Source organism: Prorops nasuta, unplaced genomic scaffold, assembly GCF_024137725.1.
Source record: "Prorops nasuta isolate Cenicafe-Biocafe unplaced genomic scaffold, Cenicafe_Pnas_1.2 PNAS00269, whole genome shotgun sequence".
Classification (NCBI taxonomy): domain Eukaryota; kingdom Metazoa; phylum Arthropoda; class Insecta; order Hymenoptera; family Bethylidae; genus Prorops; species Prorops nasuta.
Window position 1 is genome coordinate 12,010 of NW_027117065.1, and position 16,601 is coordinate 28,610.

At 48.9% G+C, this 16,601-nt stretch overlaps 2 protein-coding genes across 2 annotated transcripts; both read left to right on the plus strand.

The window, feature by feature from the left end:
* The first annotated feature begins 11,294 nt into the window (after positions 1 to 11,294).
* On the plus strand, positions 11,295 to 14,963 carry LOC136785348 (uncharacterized). The gene is made up of 5 exons (XM_066746394.1): positions 11,295 to 12,307; positions 12,440 to 12,797; positions 13,494 to 13,685; positions 13,749 to 13,926; positions 14,272 to 14,963. The coding sequence occupies exons 1-5, from the start codon at positions 11,295 to 11,297 to the stop codon at positions 14,961 to 14,963; spliced, it is 2,433 nt and encodes an 810-aa protein (XP_066602491.1).
* A 12-nt stretch (positions 14,964 to 14,975) lies between these two features.
* Positions 14,976 to 16,398, plus strand: LOC136785349 (uncharacterized). The gene is made up of 3 exons (XM_066746395.1): positions 14,976 to 15,476; positions 15,564 to 15,962; positions 16,009 to 16,398. The coding sequence occupies exons 1-3, from the start codon at positions 14,976 to 14,978 to the stop codon at positions 16,396 to 16,398; spliced, it is 1,290 nt and encodes a 429-aa protein (XP_066602492.1).
* The last annotated feature ends 203 nt before the right edge of the window (positions 16,399 to 16,601 follow it).

Consider the following 16,601-nt stretch of genomic DNA (forward strand, 5'->3'; position numbering starts at 1 on the left):
CGTTTGTTACGGGTCCGACGGAATGACCACTCTGCTAGGTTGCCCGCTTTCCCGTGACAGGTGAGCAGGGCCAGCGGTTCCTTATAAAACCGTTCGGTGCTACGAGCCCTAAAGCCCTAGCACACCCCGGGACGTCACTGGACTTTATCACAAAACGAATAATCACCCTAATTTCTGCTTACAATTGGCTACCTCTCTTCTCTATCTCTCTCGTCTCTCTCTTTCACTCTCGCTCTCGCCTCTCTCTCCCTTTCTCGCCCTTGACACTGGCCCGAAGGGCTGGTAATTTCCGCTGTCCGGTATGGGTTCGCGGCAAGGTGGCAGTCGTTGCACTATCGTCTGCTTTTTTTTTTTTGGTTCGTTGCGGCGGCTGCTGCCTTGCTGCGGCTTATTCCGGCGGCGGGCTTTCTAAGCTCCAGGCACTATGTGTCACCTTTGACATCTAAGCTACGTGTGTCGGGGCAGTCCGCGGGAGCAGGTAAGGCCCTGCGCCTGTCTCGCCGCTGCCCCGCTACACCCATCGCGCGACACTAGGAAGCCGACAAGCTATCGATCCCCGATCAATAACTCATCGTTTGATAACTTCCTAGTTCGCATACGACCCGCCTATCTAGCGATTGAGATTAGCAAAGCGCTAGATGGCAGCTATTGTAACGCTGCGGGAACGCAACGTTACAACTCCCCCCTCGTTAGAACCAACGTGGGGTGGCCAACTTCCTCCCGGTTAAAGCCGGCCTTTGGGATGTTCCTATCTCCATCTAATTTCTTCTGGTGCGCGCAATCCTACAGTACTACAATAATAAAAAAACGCTCGCTTCACACACACACATACTTTGTTAAAAAAAATTCGGCCTACATAAACAAACAAAAAAAACAATTTTCTGGCTCGATATAAACAAAAATGGGACGTCACACAACATTAATTTAACTGGAGGAGATCCTCCTCCATCGCCTTCTCCCTCCCTTTCCTCTCCTGCTCCCATTCCGCCTTTTCCTTCCTCCACACCCTCATCTCTTCCTCTCTCATCTTCTCCTTCTCCTTCTCCTCCTTTCTCCTTTCTCCTTTTCTCCCTCTCTTCCTGCTTCCGTTGCTCGACGGCAACGCGAATGCGTTGCCGCCGAGCCTATTCCTCTTCCTCCTCTTTCTTTTTCCTCTCCACCGCCCGCCTCCTTTGCTGGGCCCTTCTCTGGCCCTTCCGGCCACCCCGTCTGCCCCTATGCGTTTTCTTCTTAGGCTTGGGTACAGCCGGTCCGACTCCCGCCGCTGGTGGCCGAGAGGCCTTCTGCGCGGGAGGACGAGTGTCCGAACGGGTGCGGGAGTAGCCCGCTCCCCGTCGAAGCATCTCGTTCTCCCGACGCAGACGGCTCATCTCCGCCTTCCAGCCGGCGGGCTGCGGACCGGTGTATCCAGAGGCCTGGGCTGTGGGGTAGACCGGTGTGTAGGGGGTACTCCGCTCGGGAGAGCGGAGCGGAGGGAGAGGGTATCCGGGTTGGTGGTGGCTGGGGAGGATCTGTGGGGGGTTGGAGGGTGGCTGGTAGGTGGGTGGTCCCACCGCTGGCAGGAGTCCTGGCAGGGAAATCCCCTGAAACCAGCAGTGGGTCACCACCTGCTGGAGGTATGGATCCATTCTCTGTAACAAGAAGAGGCATCCGTTATCTCTCCGCCTAAAAAAAAAAAAAAATAAAAAAAATCACGTGACAAATACATTCATCCATTCGTCACACACGCAAGTCCGCACTGAGGTTCGCGAGAGTTAGGCTGGGTCTCGATGTGTATGTAGGCGTGCCGTCCACGTAGACGGGGCGGAATCCGACGAATCGCTCACGACCCACATTTTCCGTTTTCCCGGAGTCCCTTTCCGTTTACCGGTCGGTTTTGAGGAAGGTGCAGGGTCGTGGTTCCCTTCCCCCGCAACGGTTTCCTCACCTGGTTCATCGAAGAGTCCGTAACGCAAAACGACGCGACAAACGGATTTAGATCCGAAACATGAACCTTCGGATTACTACGGCCTTGATTCTCAAGCTCGTAGACGACCGGCGATATTACGCGAACTATTTTAAACGGACCCTCGTACGATGGTGCTAACTTCGCGGCAATATTATCGGCTGACGACGATAACGGTCTACCAGCGCCGCCACACCAAGTCTCCCACCTGATACCTGACATCGCGCCGGCGACGATTGTAATAGCGGGCTTGACGGGCACTCGCTTTTTCTATCTCTACCTGCACGATATCATGAATCAAAGGAAGACGTTTTAGTCGCGCCACCCAATTCTCGGGGTCGCTTCTAAATATTGTACGAGAACCTTCAATCCCTAGCCGTAGATTCGGAGTAATTACTGGGTCTCGACCGAGGCTACGTAACCCGGGAGATACTCCAGTCGATGAATGTATCGCGGAATTAATCGCGAAACGGAATTCTGCGAGATGTACGTCCCATTCTCGGTGGTCGCTCTCTACAAATATCCTAATCATCGTTTTAATTACCCGATTCACGCGTTCTACCGGGTTAGCCTGCGCGTGATACGGCGGAAGAGTAAATTGCCTAATTTGATGCTCATTTAGAAATTTGGTCACTTCCTTATTTACGAACTCGGTACCGTTATCGCAAAGAAATATTTCCGGTGATCCCCTAAGGTAAATAATCAGCTCGCTAAAAGCTTTCAAGATGCTTTTGGCGTAAGCTGTGCGGATCGCTCGCATTTCCACGTAACGAGTGAAGTTGTCGAGGAAGACTACTACGTAACGTTGTTGGGCCTTACTCGGTGGGAAGGGGCCCATTATGTCTCGCGCAACAACAGTCCATGGTCGCTCCACTACCCGAGTTCCCATAAGTCCTACAGGGGCAAGCTGTACAGCTTTATGTTGCTGACAGACTTTGCACCCGCGTACGAATGCTACGACGTCTTTGAAAACTCCCGGCCAATTGTAATCTTTGTAGATCGTAGCGTGAGTTTTCTGAACGTCAGCATATCTGGCGGAAGTATTATTGTGAGCTTCCTGTAGGGCTAAAAGTCGAACCTCACGCGGGAGGACTAACTTCCACGCATCATAATCGCCGCCTATCGATTCGAGTATCACGTCCGACCGATGCCAATACAGCAGGTTTCCCTCAACTTTCCAGTCCGGGTAAGCCCGTGGTCGCTGAATTACCTTTCCGCGTCGTGCTGTATACCACGGGTCTCTCTCGAAGTCGATACGCGACTGTGTGACCAAATTTTCGCTCGAATTTTCGCTACTCTGTTCATTAACCGCAGAGACGCATTCATTTTTGGTGCCTACTGGGAGGGCGCATGATAATGCATCGGGTACGTGATGCAATGCACCTTTACGATGAACCACATCGAACGGATGATGTTGTAATTCGAGGGCCTATCGACCTAATCTCCCTAATGGATCTTTCAAGTTACGTAGCCAACGCAAGCTACTGTGATCCGTGACAACCGTAAAATGATAGCCTTCTAAGTACGGTCTTAGTTTCCGAATTGCCCACACGACAGCGAGACACTCTTTTTCGGGCGTCGTTTAATTCCGCTCCTCTTTGGACAGTACTCGATTAGCGAATACAATCGGATGCTCTTCAGTTCCGTGTCGCTGGTTAATACTGCTCCTATTGCATAGTCGCTAGCATCTGTCTGTACTTGGAAAGGCATCGAAAAATCGGGCCTTGCCAAGACCGGGGCAGAGCACAGCGCATCCTTCAATCGCTTAAAGGCAGTCTGTTGCTCTTGATCCCAATGCCAGCGCACACCTTTATGCAATAATAAGACGAGTGGAATTTTGTCCTTCGACAGGTTGGGTAAGAAGCGTGCATACCACCCAACCATCCCTAGGAATCGGCGTAGTGTTTATAAGTCTTTTGGCGGCGGTTAATTCATTACTGGCGCAGTTCGCTCGGGATCCGGAGCTAAACCATTACGATTTATCAGATACCCAAGGAACCGAACCTCCGACCTGCAAAATTTACTTTTCTCGCGATTGATTTCTAAACCCGCGAATCGAATAATGTTTAACACACGCTCTAACCATCCTAGGTGTTCCACGAACGTGTTCGATACGATTATTATATCGTCCAGATAGACAAACATGTATGGATCGAATAAAGGCGGAATTAATTGATCCATCAGTCGCTGGAACGTCGCAGGAGCATTCGTAAGACCGTACGGCATACGCCTAAATTGGAAGAGTCCTTTTCCGGGCACTATAAACGCTGAAATTTCCCGACTCTCGTCTTCTAGCGGTACTTAGAAGTACGCCTGACATAAATCTAACGTCGATATGTATCTCGCGTGGCGCAGTTTATCGAGAATGCTATCGATATGCGGAATCGGGTACGCGTCTTTGCGCGTTACCTCATTCACGCGTCGAAAATCTGTGCAAAATCGATATTTTTCACCCGCTTTTGGTACTATAACCGGACAGCTGGCCCAAGCGATCGTGAAGGGTTCAATAATCCCTTCACCCAATAATTTATCGACCTCTTCGTGCGCTACTTTATAGATCACCGGCGACACTCTCCTTGCCGCTTGGCGGATTAGAGCCTGACCCTGGATATCTATATGATGTTTGACCAGGGTAGTCGCCGGGGCTGGTCCAACAATCTCGGAGAAGTTATCACTTAAAAACTTCTCTAATACCGCGTTTTGCTCGCTAGTCATTTCAGCGATAGCAAAACACGAAGATACTTGTGTCTCATTTGAGCTTGCCGCGTTTATTTTCGCGAATCTCAAATTTACTCGGTCGCGCGTTTGCCATAAATCGCGCGAAGTATCAATTATAACTCCGAAGAATCGGAGAAAATCCATACCGAGGACACAGTCGTAGTCTAAAACCGGTACCACGCGGAAATACATTACTTTTCTCGTTTTTCCTAACTCTAATTCTAGCGCAATAACCCCAATTACTCGTGTTTCTGTACCATCGGCAGTACGCATTACTCTATCTTGCGACCTGGCAATCTTCGCTTGGATTCTTTGCAGCGTTCGATGTTCGAGGTACGATCGCGATGCTCCCGTATCTATTAGTGCAGGATAAATTTGTCCAAATAATACTAACTGCAAATAATAGCGGCCCTCGGTATTCGGTTGATTAGGGAACGCATCACTCCGAACACAACGACGAGTTCGGAGTATGATGTTTCCTTTCCCCCCTACCTGGCCAAGAGTCGCGGTCCGCTCCTTGGACAATACTTCGTCCAAAGCACACAGATGATCAGATAAACTACTCGATTCAATTTCGTTTATCGAATCTTCAGGGTTACTTTTTAATGAAGGTCGTCTTCCTACTTCTGAGATAAAACTACAAACGCTCTCTTCACTAGAATCTTCAGCGCTAAAGTCCGGTCGCGTCGAATTCGGCTCATCTTCTAACTCCGAGGTCGAAGAGCCCCGCAAATCTTTTTGTTCGCTTTCAGACGCGTAATCTTCGTAATCCGTACTACTCACCGATGAGTCCCTCCACGGTTCAGGATCAGTGAATCGTACTGTTTTACCCGATACACGAAGACTGTTAGCCGGGCCCGCGCGAGCTTCCCCCGCGAGCCCTACTGCCCGTTTCCCGGATTCCTCGCATTCCCAAATACATTATTCAATAGGCTCTGACCTATTGTCGACGCGGCCGTTGTTGGTGGCCACTGCGCTTGAGTATAAGACAGCGCGGGCGTGGTCACCGTTTGCAGTTGCATTGGCGCTTGCATCCGCGGCTTGTTTAGACCACCAAGGCGCAGGCGTAATCGCGGCTTGAGTCGGCTCACGAGAAGGACACTCTCTCGCATAGTGTCCTCTTCCACCACAACGATGTCATATCGCTGTGTCGCGGAATTGACCCCCACGATCCTGATATCGCGACTGATCCGGTACATGTCCTCCCGGTGCTCGTGAGTAGGAGGTTGGTCTTCGCTGACCTTGTTTTGGAGCTGCAGCGATAGCACCTAGCTCGTCCGACGAACTGCTACGGTGTCCGCTATGGCTTGAGCTCTCTTTCCTACTCACTTTTTCAGAATGTCTTCTGGACCATGTCTTAGACGATGTCTTGTGAGATTCCCGCGAACTATCTGACCCTGAGCTAGAGTCGCTGGTCGATCCAGACGAGCGTCGTTTGGATTTACAGCGTTTTCTTCTCCTTGAATGCGACTTCTTCTTTTTCGGGTTCTCATCGTCCGATTTTTTCGCGTTTTTACCGGTTGCGTCGCTTTTCTGTGGATTCTCTAACTACTTCTCGCTCTTCTCGGAAACAGCAGAGAGAGCTTCACGATTTTTACGCGACGATTTATCCTCTTCGCGCATTTTCGTAGTTCCAGGCGGTGGTTTGAACGCTTTATCTATCTCTGCGTTCTTCTCTATTTCCCGACCTATTTCGCGCAAACCCGTGAATGAATCAAAATCCCTACTAAACATTCTACGGCCGTAATTGGGACGTAGGTTTCGATAAACCAGGTCCAATTGAACCGAGACGGAAAGGGTCGGCCTAATTTCTTTTAGAATTGACCGAATACGTACTATATACGCCTTAATCGACTCACCCTCCCCTTGTGTCTGTTGTCGAGCTTTCTCCCATTTCGCGTCGTTATCTTCCTCATCCCCGAATTGGCTGAGGAAGGCCTCGCGGAAGTCACGCCATGTTGAGCAGGAGCTGCCTTCGACCTTAAAACAGGCTTTAACTTCCCCGCTCAACACGACTGGGAGGGTTTCCCTAATCTCGCGAAACGTTAGGTCGGAAACCTTGCGGCAATGTTCTAAGTATTCTATAAAGTCTTCGGCGTCGTCAGCATCGTGATTCTTAAACCGAATACCCCACTTCCGGAAAGCATCCATTACCCGTGTTCCTCTCCGGCTGGAGTATCGTGAGCTAGACTCGCTCGATCTTACCGAACTCGATGATCTATTTCGTGAACGGTTTTCTGAGGGTTATCGACGGCGGCTAGTCGCACCCCGGCTTGTTCCCGGCGAATCTCTATTAATTTCGCGGGATTGAGGCATCTCCGGTGCCCTTTGCGCTCCTGCCGACTGATACGCAATTACTAACTACACAATGCTAGCTAGTAATTCGGGCGGAACCGCTCCTACCGGCCCATTTCTTTCCCTCAATTACTCCGGGTTCACTGGGGTTTGGCCGTGTGGTTCCGAAGACCGCTCATCAAGATTACGCCTCCGGAAGCCCGACCTGTCTGAATCTGATTCAAACGTAACCCCTCGTTTCGGTTTCGGCGCTAGTTTGCGATTTTTATCAATACATGTCAAATACGAGTCGCTACTCTCCTCTGACATGTTTATCTGTCGCGACGTTTCCCTTCCACGCGGGGTCTCAAATAATTCGCGAAGCGCATCTTCCGATTGCTGACTTAATTTCGGGTTCGTTCTCGGTGTCGCTAATTAGTCATCGTTGGTTTTTATCGCTGAAGGTGTTGGAAGCGGCTGAGGTGGGACGGCGGGGTAGAATGGTTCCAATTCATCCACTCGCGGATTCCACTGAGCTGTTTCCGTTCCGAAACTCTCGCGTAACTTATGACGCACAAATCGATCGCGTAATTGATCTTCTGAGCAATCGCGTGTATTTAGCTCCGCGTCCGTCAAAGCAATGATTAGTTTACTGCGCGGCATATTTTTCGCGTACCGTCGTAATTCGTTACGTCCCGTTAATATTTCACGATCGCGTACCGATATTCTACTCGATTTATCGGAATCCGACATAATTTTCTATTCCCGATACTAATTACAAAAAAAAAATTATTTCTATTTCCAAAAAAAAACCACAACAAAAAATCTGTACGCGGTAGGGGTGCGAGAAAAAATATTTTCGCCACTCGACCTACCATAAAAAAAATTGTTCTCAATCCCCCAAAAAAAGCAATCTTACTCTCACAAAATCTATTCCCAAATCACAAAAAAAAAAATTAGCACCTCTACCACGCGTACGAGACCTCACTCCGTGGGCCCCACGTTGGGCGCCAAATTGTGACGCTACTGTCTATCTCGAGGGATAGTATAGAAGGGGAGGGAGGAGTGATCCCTTACCGATCGCTCTCGTGTCCCAATAGGCGGCTTCCTACAAGACCTGGGCGCCTTCGATGTAATATTAACAATACCCGAATATTTATTTATACAGAGGGGGTTCTAACCCTCGTACGCGAATATAAAGGAGGGGTGCTAATACAGTGATTTCTCAATTTCGGTTAAACTCTCTTTATTATAAATCCCGTGCTCAATACAATACCCGGTTCTCTTTACACGGTGTTGGTGTGTTACGCAATGTCCTAAATGTGGACGCGGCCTAAGTCGTGGGAACGCGGCTGAAGTCCCGATGACGTACTAGCTAGCCCCGCGCTCGAGCAACGTTGCCGACTCCGCCATTTTGATTATACTACGCTGTACAGTGATGTCACTGATGCCAGAATCAAGCTTTTAGCAACAAAAATAAAGTTAATCCCTAGCCAGCAGCATTATTGAAAATTTGAAGGGTAGAGGTATATATCCCTTCCCTTCAAATTTTCAATAATGCTGCTGGCTAGCGGTTAACTTCATTTTTGTTGCTAAAAGCTTGATTCTGGCATCAGTGACATCACTGTACAGCGTAGGATATTCAAAATGGCGGAGTTGGCAACGCTGCGCTCGAGCCACTAGTTGGCGTTCGCGGCGGTCCCCACCGAGTCGTGCGGTACTCGCGCGCCACCGGCGGATTCCTAGGCTAACCACTACGCGGATAAGTCCCTATTTCCACGCGTCCGCGTCACACGACGCTTGTTCGCACTCACTCCGTTCCCGCGTACTCAAACACAACAACGACCCGGATTGTTTACGTTTGGGAGTCTAAGGTCGCGAGTCCTCACGATAATTGTACTAAGTCTGCGGCCTTGAACCGACTCAAGGGAACGTTCCTGTCAACGGTCAAACACAACGAATCGATGTAATCGCGAACACTTTTACTAATTCGCGCTTTTACACAATATGACGTTCGTTACAGGTCCGACGGAATGACCACTCCGCTAGGTTGCCCGCTTACCCGAGACAGGTGAGCAGGCCAGCGGTTCCCTATAAAACCGTTCGGTGCTACGAGCCCTAAAGCCCTAGCACACCCCGGGACGTCACTGGACTTTATCACAAAACGAATAATCACCCTAATTTCTGCTTACAATTGGCTACATCTTTTCTCTAACTCTCTCGTCTCTCTCTCTCTCTCTCTCACTCTCGCTCTCGCCTCTCTCTCCCTTTCTCGCCCTTGACACTGGCCCGAAGGGCTGGTAATCTCCGCTGTCCGGTATGGGTTCGCGGCAAGGTGGCAGTCGTTGCACCATCGTCTGCACTATTTTTTGGTTCGTTGTGGCGGCTGCTGCCTTACTGCGGCTTATTCCGGCGACGGGGTTTCTAAGCTTCAGGCACTATGTGTCACCTTTGACATCTAAACTACGTGTGTCGGGGCAGTCCGCGGGAGCAGGTAAGGCCCTGCGCCTGTCCCGCCGTTGCCCCGCTACACCCATCGCGCGACACTAGGAAGCCGACAAGTTATCGATCCCCGATCAATAACTCATCGGTTGATAACTTTCTAGTTCGCATACGACCCTCCTATCTAGCGCTTGAGATTAGCGAAGCGCTAAATGACAGATATTGTAACGCTGCGGGAACGCAACGTTACAATACATAATAGTACCCAGACATACACTCCGGGAAATATATTCTGTCCAACTTATAACCAAATGTTTTAAAAGGTCATACTTCAATAGCGGTCAACACTGTTCCACATCCCGCAGTTTACCTGGTCTAGCACCGAGTCCTGAGGGTCCCGAGCAATAAACTGGGAACAATCGAAGAACCCTAATATACCTGATACTCTAATCACTAATCTAAAATTACTATTTTTGTATTTTTAATCAAACATATTTGAAATTATTACGAATACATTCCTTGTATTTTTAGCATGAAAATGATTCCAAATACGACTTTAATCGAACAATTATTTCTTTTAGTTATACCTTGAAGCTGCTACTTTATTATCTATAAATTGTAATAAAAATTCAATTTTACTTTATATCTTCGTTAAGCGTTAAGTTAAAATAAATCTCCAAAATATTGGAAAGAACATAAACATATTTGTTCGAGATTGGGAGGAGCAGAAAATGTTGCGAAGTAGATTCCGCATTTCTCTGTTATATCTCCCATCTCTATTGCGCTCACAATAGACGGCTAGACCGACAGCGTCTAGCCGCTCTATCTGTCTCTCTCTCCGCGGCGCGCTTGTGCGTCTTCTGGCCCTGGCGCGTCGCGGCCGCGAAGCGACACTACTTGCGCGCTTGGCCACTAGGTGGCCAGCGCCCGCGGCAGCTCTCTCGCTGGCAAGATTAGTGTCGCGTAATTATATAGATGGGTCCTTGATAAGGACCCATCGCACCCCAACACTTGCTCGACAGCAGCGTAGCAGCAGCAACAGCAGCAGGTTTTGACGCCTTCTAGGCTTTATTTTTGACGCCTCAACGGCAGCGCCTCCACGGCCTTCAAAAGAGCGCCTCCACCGGCGAACTCTACGGGTACATACTTTGGTAAGTATCACCCACCACCCACTGCCAACCAAGAGGGGACTACCCCTCTGCGGCATTTCCTCCCTCCTAAGGGAAATTTCTCCGGGGACTGCCCGGGAGAAGTCCAACCCTCTCCTTCCCCTCCACACTGCCTCCGAGGACTACCTCGGACCCAGTGTTCCGACCCTCAAATCCAGGGCTCTCGACGAGTCGGGTAGTGGAAGGGGTAGACTCACCCTAGGGGTTGGGGTGGCTCGGAGCCACCATAGCTCTGGGAGAAGGGGCTGAGGGGTAAGGGGACTTCCCCTTCCCTAAATCCACCTCTCCTACTTCGCTTCCTCCCGTGGCTGGGGATTTTACTAGGGAATACCCTACGGAAAATTGTCCAGTCCGGGAGTTGATAAGTCCGCGTTCCTTCCTGGGGAATTCTAGTCTTTGGGGTTCTTGGGAATCTTCGATTACCGAAATTCCCTAGAATTTGACGACAACAAATTCCCTAGAAAGTCTATTATTTTAGTCTAGCAGTTCTTTGTAAATATATTTGTACATTTATTTATTTAATAAAGACACTTTTACCTCCTTACATTTGTCTTCGAACTTTATTCTCAGATATAACCTTCCCTTCTGACCACAGGGCTGGAACCTACTTGGGCACTGTCCTCGCACAAATTTTTGGTCCTTCGAGCCGGATTTCCGGCAAAAAACGTTCGAAGTGCATCAGTGTTCCTGAGTGGGCATTCCGGACTGTGATTTGGATTGTGGTTGTTCTGGAATAGAGTTTCAAAATGGCTAGCGCAGGGGAATTATTAGAAGCAATCAATTACGTGCCCATGATTTGGGATGAATTCGTTCGGTTGGTCGTTAACATTAAGAAGCGTGGAGTCCACAATTTCACCCGTCCCTTCTTGGAGGATAGGCTAGCAGCCTTAGAAAAGTGGCTTAACGTGTTGCATAAAACTCACGTTAAGATCGCTACTCACACTAAACCGGCCGAATTAGCTAAAATGGAGTACGTAACCGATAGCTGGTATCAAGCGGCCCTTGATGCCCATAGTGACGCGGAAGAATTCATTCTAGGACATCTAGATGAACTTCGACCCAATCAGGGTATGTCGGCATCAGGTCCCACTGCGCCTTCAGGCGAAATAAACCACATTAGGCTTCCAGTTATCGATTTACCAAAGTTTTCCGGGGATTACTTAGAATGGAACAACTTTTATGAAACGTTTAGTTCCATTGATCACGACAAGGTGTATGTCTCCGGTCGGGACAAGTTCCATTACCTAAAATCCTGTCTACAAGGAGAAGCAGCAACGGTCATTAAATCTTTAGCGATCACCTCCGAGAACTATGAGATAGCATGGGACACTCTGGTAGCTCGGTACACTGACAAACGGATGATCACGGATACGTTCTTAGATCAAATCTCGCAAGTACCCACGCTTCGGGGTGACAATTTTAAGGTTCTGAAAGAAGTTAGGGACTCAGTTACGGTTGCTCTCAACGCCCTTAAAACTATGGGATACGGCGTCGATCAATGGGATCCCATAATTGTTCATTCGCTGAAGAACAAACTGGATGACACCCTTCGTTTAGCCTGGGAAATGTATCTAGGAAGCAGCAAGGATTATCCCTCGTTCATTCAATTCTCTGAGTTTCTAACGCGTCATATTAACTCCTTGCAATCATTAGGTAACAAACCTAAAACTTCCAAAAGGGATACGGGGAGATCCTTGAAGTCACACGCTACTAGCGTGAATAGTACCGGTTGCGCTCACTGTGGTAGTAACCATCTCTTGTATCAGTGCAAGGACTACCTTGCATTGACCCCTCAGGCCCGTTCAAAGTTCGCATTTTCACAGAATCTTTGCATCAACTGTCTGAGGCCCGGGCATAGTTGCTCCAATTGCTCTTCTTCGTCACGATGCAGGAAATGTAGTAAAATGCATCATACTTTATTACATTTTGACAAATCTGGCACCGGGGGGAGCAAGGCACGGGGGTCTACCCCCGTGGTCAACTCCTCTTCCGCGCCAGAACCCTCTAGCTCGAATACTACAACACATCTTAGTGTTTCCTACACCCGATCAGTGCTATTGGCCATCTTTTCTGCCAGAATCGACGCTCATGACGGTTCTCGTATTATAGTCCGCGGTTTAGTTGACACGGGCTCCGAAACTTCCTTCATTTCGGAAAATCTAGCTAAGCAACTACGGGTATCACGAAAACGTGTCAACGCAACCATTCATGGCGTCTCTCTGAATTCGGCTCAAAACGTTCGAGCAGAGGTACAGATTACGCTTCATTCTTTATCACGACACGGTGTCTCGTTGGACGTAACTGCATTGATCTTACCAAGGATTACTCAGTATATGCCTCCGACTTATTCTCCGTCGTCCTTTCCAGCACTTAGCAAAATTGATCTGGCTGATAACTTCGCTTCAACCAGGGCTCCAATTGATGTGCTCATTGGTGCAGACTATCTTGCAGCATTGATGGAAGGCCCGTACATGCATTCTCCTGATCATACGTTGCTTGCTCAGCGGACTATTTTCGGTTGGATCGTTTCGGGGGTCGTACCCAGGGCTGGTCGCTCTCATAGTGTCACGGTGCATCATTGCTTTGAGGTAGAAAAAACTCTTCGCGACTTCTGGGAACTGGAAGAAGTTCCGGAAATCAAACCCATGTCCACAGAGGACTCCCTCTGTGAACAACAATTTGTGAATACGGTATCACGCACCTCTTCAGGTCGTTTTGTCGTTGCTTTACCTTTTCGATCCGACATCGAGAAGCACAGCTTAGGTTCTTCCTCTCGGGTAGCAGAGAAAACCTTAACACGAATACTTCGGCGATTGGAAACCTCTCCAGAACAAGCTGAAAGTTATTCTCAATTCTTACAGGAGTATCAAGTGTTAGGACATATGTCTCCTGTTCCTTTGAACTCTGATTTTCGCGTCTTTCTGCCTCATCATGCAGTTTTTAAGACCGAGAACCAGAAAACAAAGATTCGCGTTGTATTCAACGCATCTTCTAAAACCTCTACTGGCGTATCGCTTAACGACACGTTATTCATTGGACCCAAACTCCAACAGGACATCACGCGGATCCTGATGAATTGGCGTTCCTTTCGATATGTAGGCGTGACAGACATTGTTAAGATGTTCCGACAGATTCTTGTGCGTTTTGAGGACCGCAAGTATCAGAACATTTTATGAAAGACTGATTCCGGTGCGCTTCAGGCTTTCGAACTCAACACGGTGACCTACGGTACGGGACCGGCACCGTTCTTATCCTCGCGAGTTTTGCGCGAATTAGCTTACACGAACGGAGCTAACTTCCCTCTCTCACAGGATGTGTTGTTAAATTCTACTTATGTAGACGACATACTTTTTGGGGCCCATGACTTAAAGCAACTTAGTTCGGTCAGGGAACAACTCATCGCTCTACTGGCGAAAGGGGGCTTCTCCTTAAGCAAATGGGCATTCAATCAACCGGGGTCTTCCCCGCTTGAACCTACCGAGCTGCACTCTTTCTTTGAGGATCCTGCTGGATCAAGTAAAGTCTTGGGCATATATTGGGATCACGGGGATGATAGCTTCCGCTTCCGTGCTTCTCCTTCTCACATTGGTGTACTAACCAAACGCATCCTCTTATCAGAGAATGCCAAGATCTTCGATCCATTGGGATGGATCTCTCCAATAGTCATCACCTTAAAGCAGTTAATGCAATCCACCTGGTTGCTTAAACTCTCTTGGGATGAAGAAATTCCCGAGCCTATTCAGTCAAAATGGCTCAAGTGCTATGAGCAGCTCCGAGACTTACAGACTTTACGGATCCCACGGTGGACTGGACAATCGCTTACTACTGGAAAACGCAAGTTAATTGGATTTTGCGACGCCTCAGAACTTGCGTACGGCGCGGTCGTTTATGAACGCCTCACTGATGAGGACGGTCAACTCTCGGTACATTTAGTAATGTCCAAAACAAAGGTCGCTCCGATCAAGACCACTTCAATCCCTCGTCTGGAGTTGGTCGCCGCTGCCCTTTTTGTAAAATTATTGGTTCACGTCAAGGGAAGCTTGGTCGGGAGTTGTGATGCGATTCGTTGGTATTCAGATTCGCAGGTCGCTTTAGCGTGGATAGCAAAGCAACCCGTACATTGGAAGACGTTTGTGGCCAATCGCGTTTCATATATCCAAACACATTTATCGGAAGCCAGCTGGCATTATGTACCCACTAAATCGAATCCTGCAGACTTGTGTTCAAGAGGAACTAGTGCTCAACAGTTATCAGAGGACTCACTTTGGTGGCATGGGCCTGCTTTCCTCCGTGAGCACACCGTAAATCCCGTTCAGATTTTTGAAACCGCGGAAGAAAGTCGGAAGGTAGCGTTAACCGCTCAAATGGACAAAGCCCAGTGTTGGTTTTTTGATAAATTTTCGTCTGGGTCTTAACTGGTCCGAGTTATGGCCTATGTTCTTCGATTTGTCCAGCGGACCAGGAAAACCGGCCAATGGGAGGACTCCCTCCTGTCCGCTTCAGAGATTCGCGATTCTATAGTCGCTATCGTACAGGTGGTTCAACGGACACACTTCGCCGACGAGCTTTCAGCCTTGAATCATGGGTCACGTATACCGTCGCGCTCAAAGCTTCTTTCATTATATCCGGTAACTGATTCACAAGGAATCCTAAGAATAGGAGGGCGGCTTCGGAACGCCGAAATTTCTGAACAAATGAAACACCCCATTATTCTTCCGGATTGCCACTTAACGGCCATTCTTATTAGGCAAACTCACCTAGATACACTTCACGGGGGACTGCAATTGACTTTGTCTACGTTGCGACAAAAGTTTTGGGTCGTGAATGCACGCACTCTTGTAAAGGCATGCGTTCATAAATGCATCACGTGTGCCCGCGAACGCGCTAAACTCGGCACCCAACTCATGGGTTCACTTCCTGCCGCTCGGGTTTCTCGCAGCTTTACCTGCGAACACACCGGAGTAGACTATGCCGGGCCCTTTTTGGTATAATTACACCACGGTCGCAATGCCAAGTCCGTCAAATGCTACGTGGCGGTATTCGTATGCCTAGCTACCCGTGCTGTTCACTTGGAACTCGTCTCCAGACTGGACACCGAGGCCTTCCTCGCCGCGCTGTCTCGATTTATTTCTTGTCGTGGAAAACCCGCCGTCATGTACTCAGACAACGGCCTTAATTTCCAAGGGGCAGACGCTGAGCTAAAACGCGCCTACCAATGCTCCTTAGAAGCCGCCCGCTCTCAGAAAACAGATTCCCTCAGCGAAATCGAGTGGAAATTCATCCCGGTCGCTACTCCCCACTGGGGTGGTCTTTGGGAAAGTGCTGTAAAAAGTATGAAGCACCACCTGAAGCGCTCCATCGGAGTTTTCGTGCCTAATTTCGAGGAATTGACCACACTACTTACCAAGATTGAGGCCTGCTTAAATTCACGACCTATATCGCGGTTACATGATGATCCAGAGTCGTTGGACGTACTCACTCAGGGGCATTTTTTTGTCAGGACGGGCGTTAAATTCCCCACCTGAATTATCCACCTTGGATTTACGCGAATCATCATTAAACCGTTGGCAAACCGTGAATCGAATCACCGAGACCTTTTGGAAGAAGTGGTCTTCCGAATACTCACAAACTCTGCAACATAGGCCGAAATGGCAGAACTCTAACTCGGAATTCGGTGAAGGAGATTTAGTGCTTGTCAAAGTACCTAACAATCCTCCCCGTATGTGGACCTTGGGGCGGATTCTCAAACTAGTTCCTGGGGTGGACGGAGTAGCTCGCGTAGCTGTCCTTAAAACCGCGAGAAAAGAGATTCAACGGAGTCTCTCGCAACTCTGTAAACTCCCCTCTTAGCCCTCACTTTGGGTCGTATCAGGGTCTATCTTCACCCTGCTTTCCGGCATCCTGGGACTCTTCAGGTTGCCACTTTCCTTCGCAAGCTTCCTGGGGCTCTTCAGGTTGTTATCTTTCCTTCTCAAGCTTCCTGGGACTCGTCAGGTCGCTTAACTCTCTCCTTCTTGGCTTCCTGGGACTCTTCAGGTTACCACCTCCTCTCT

Bases quoted from the DNA above. Each gene is read 5' to 3' on its own strand.
- LOC136785348 (XM_066746394.1), top strand. From the start codon at position 11,295: ATGGCTAGCGCAGGGGAATTATTAGAAGCAATCAATTACGTGCCCATG. The intron at 13,686-13,748 runs GTGCGTTTTGAG...GGTGCGCTTCAG, and splicing joins AGATGTTCCGACAGATTCTT to GCTTTCGAACTCAACACGGT. The intron at 13,927-14,271 runs GTTCGGTCAGGG...CTTGGGATGAAG, and splicing joins CCATGACTTAAAGCAACTTA to AAATTCCCGAGCCTATTCAG.
- LOC136785349 (XM_066746395.1), top strand. From the start codon at position 14,976: ATGGCCTATGTTCTTCGATTTGTCCAGCGGACCAGGAAAACCGGCCAA. The intron at 15,477-15,563 runs GTTTCTCGCAGC...CGCAATGCCAAG, and splicing joins GTTCACTTCCTGCCGCTCGG to TCCGTCAAATGCTACGTGGC. The intron at 15,963-16,008 runs GCCTGCTTAAAT...ATGATGATCCAG, and splicing joins CACTACTTACCAAGATTGAG to AGTCGTTGGACGTACTCACT.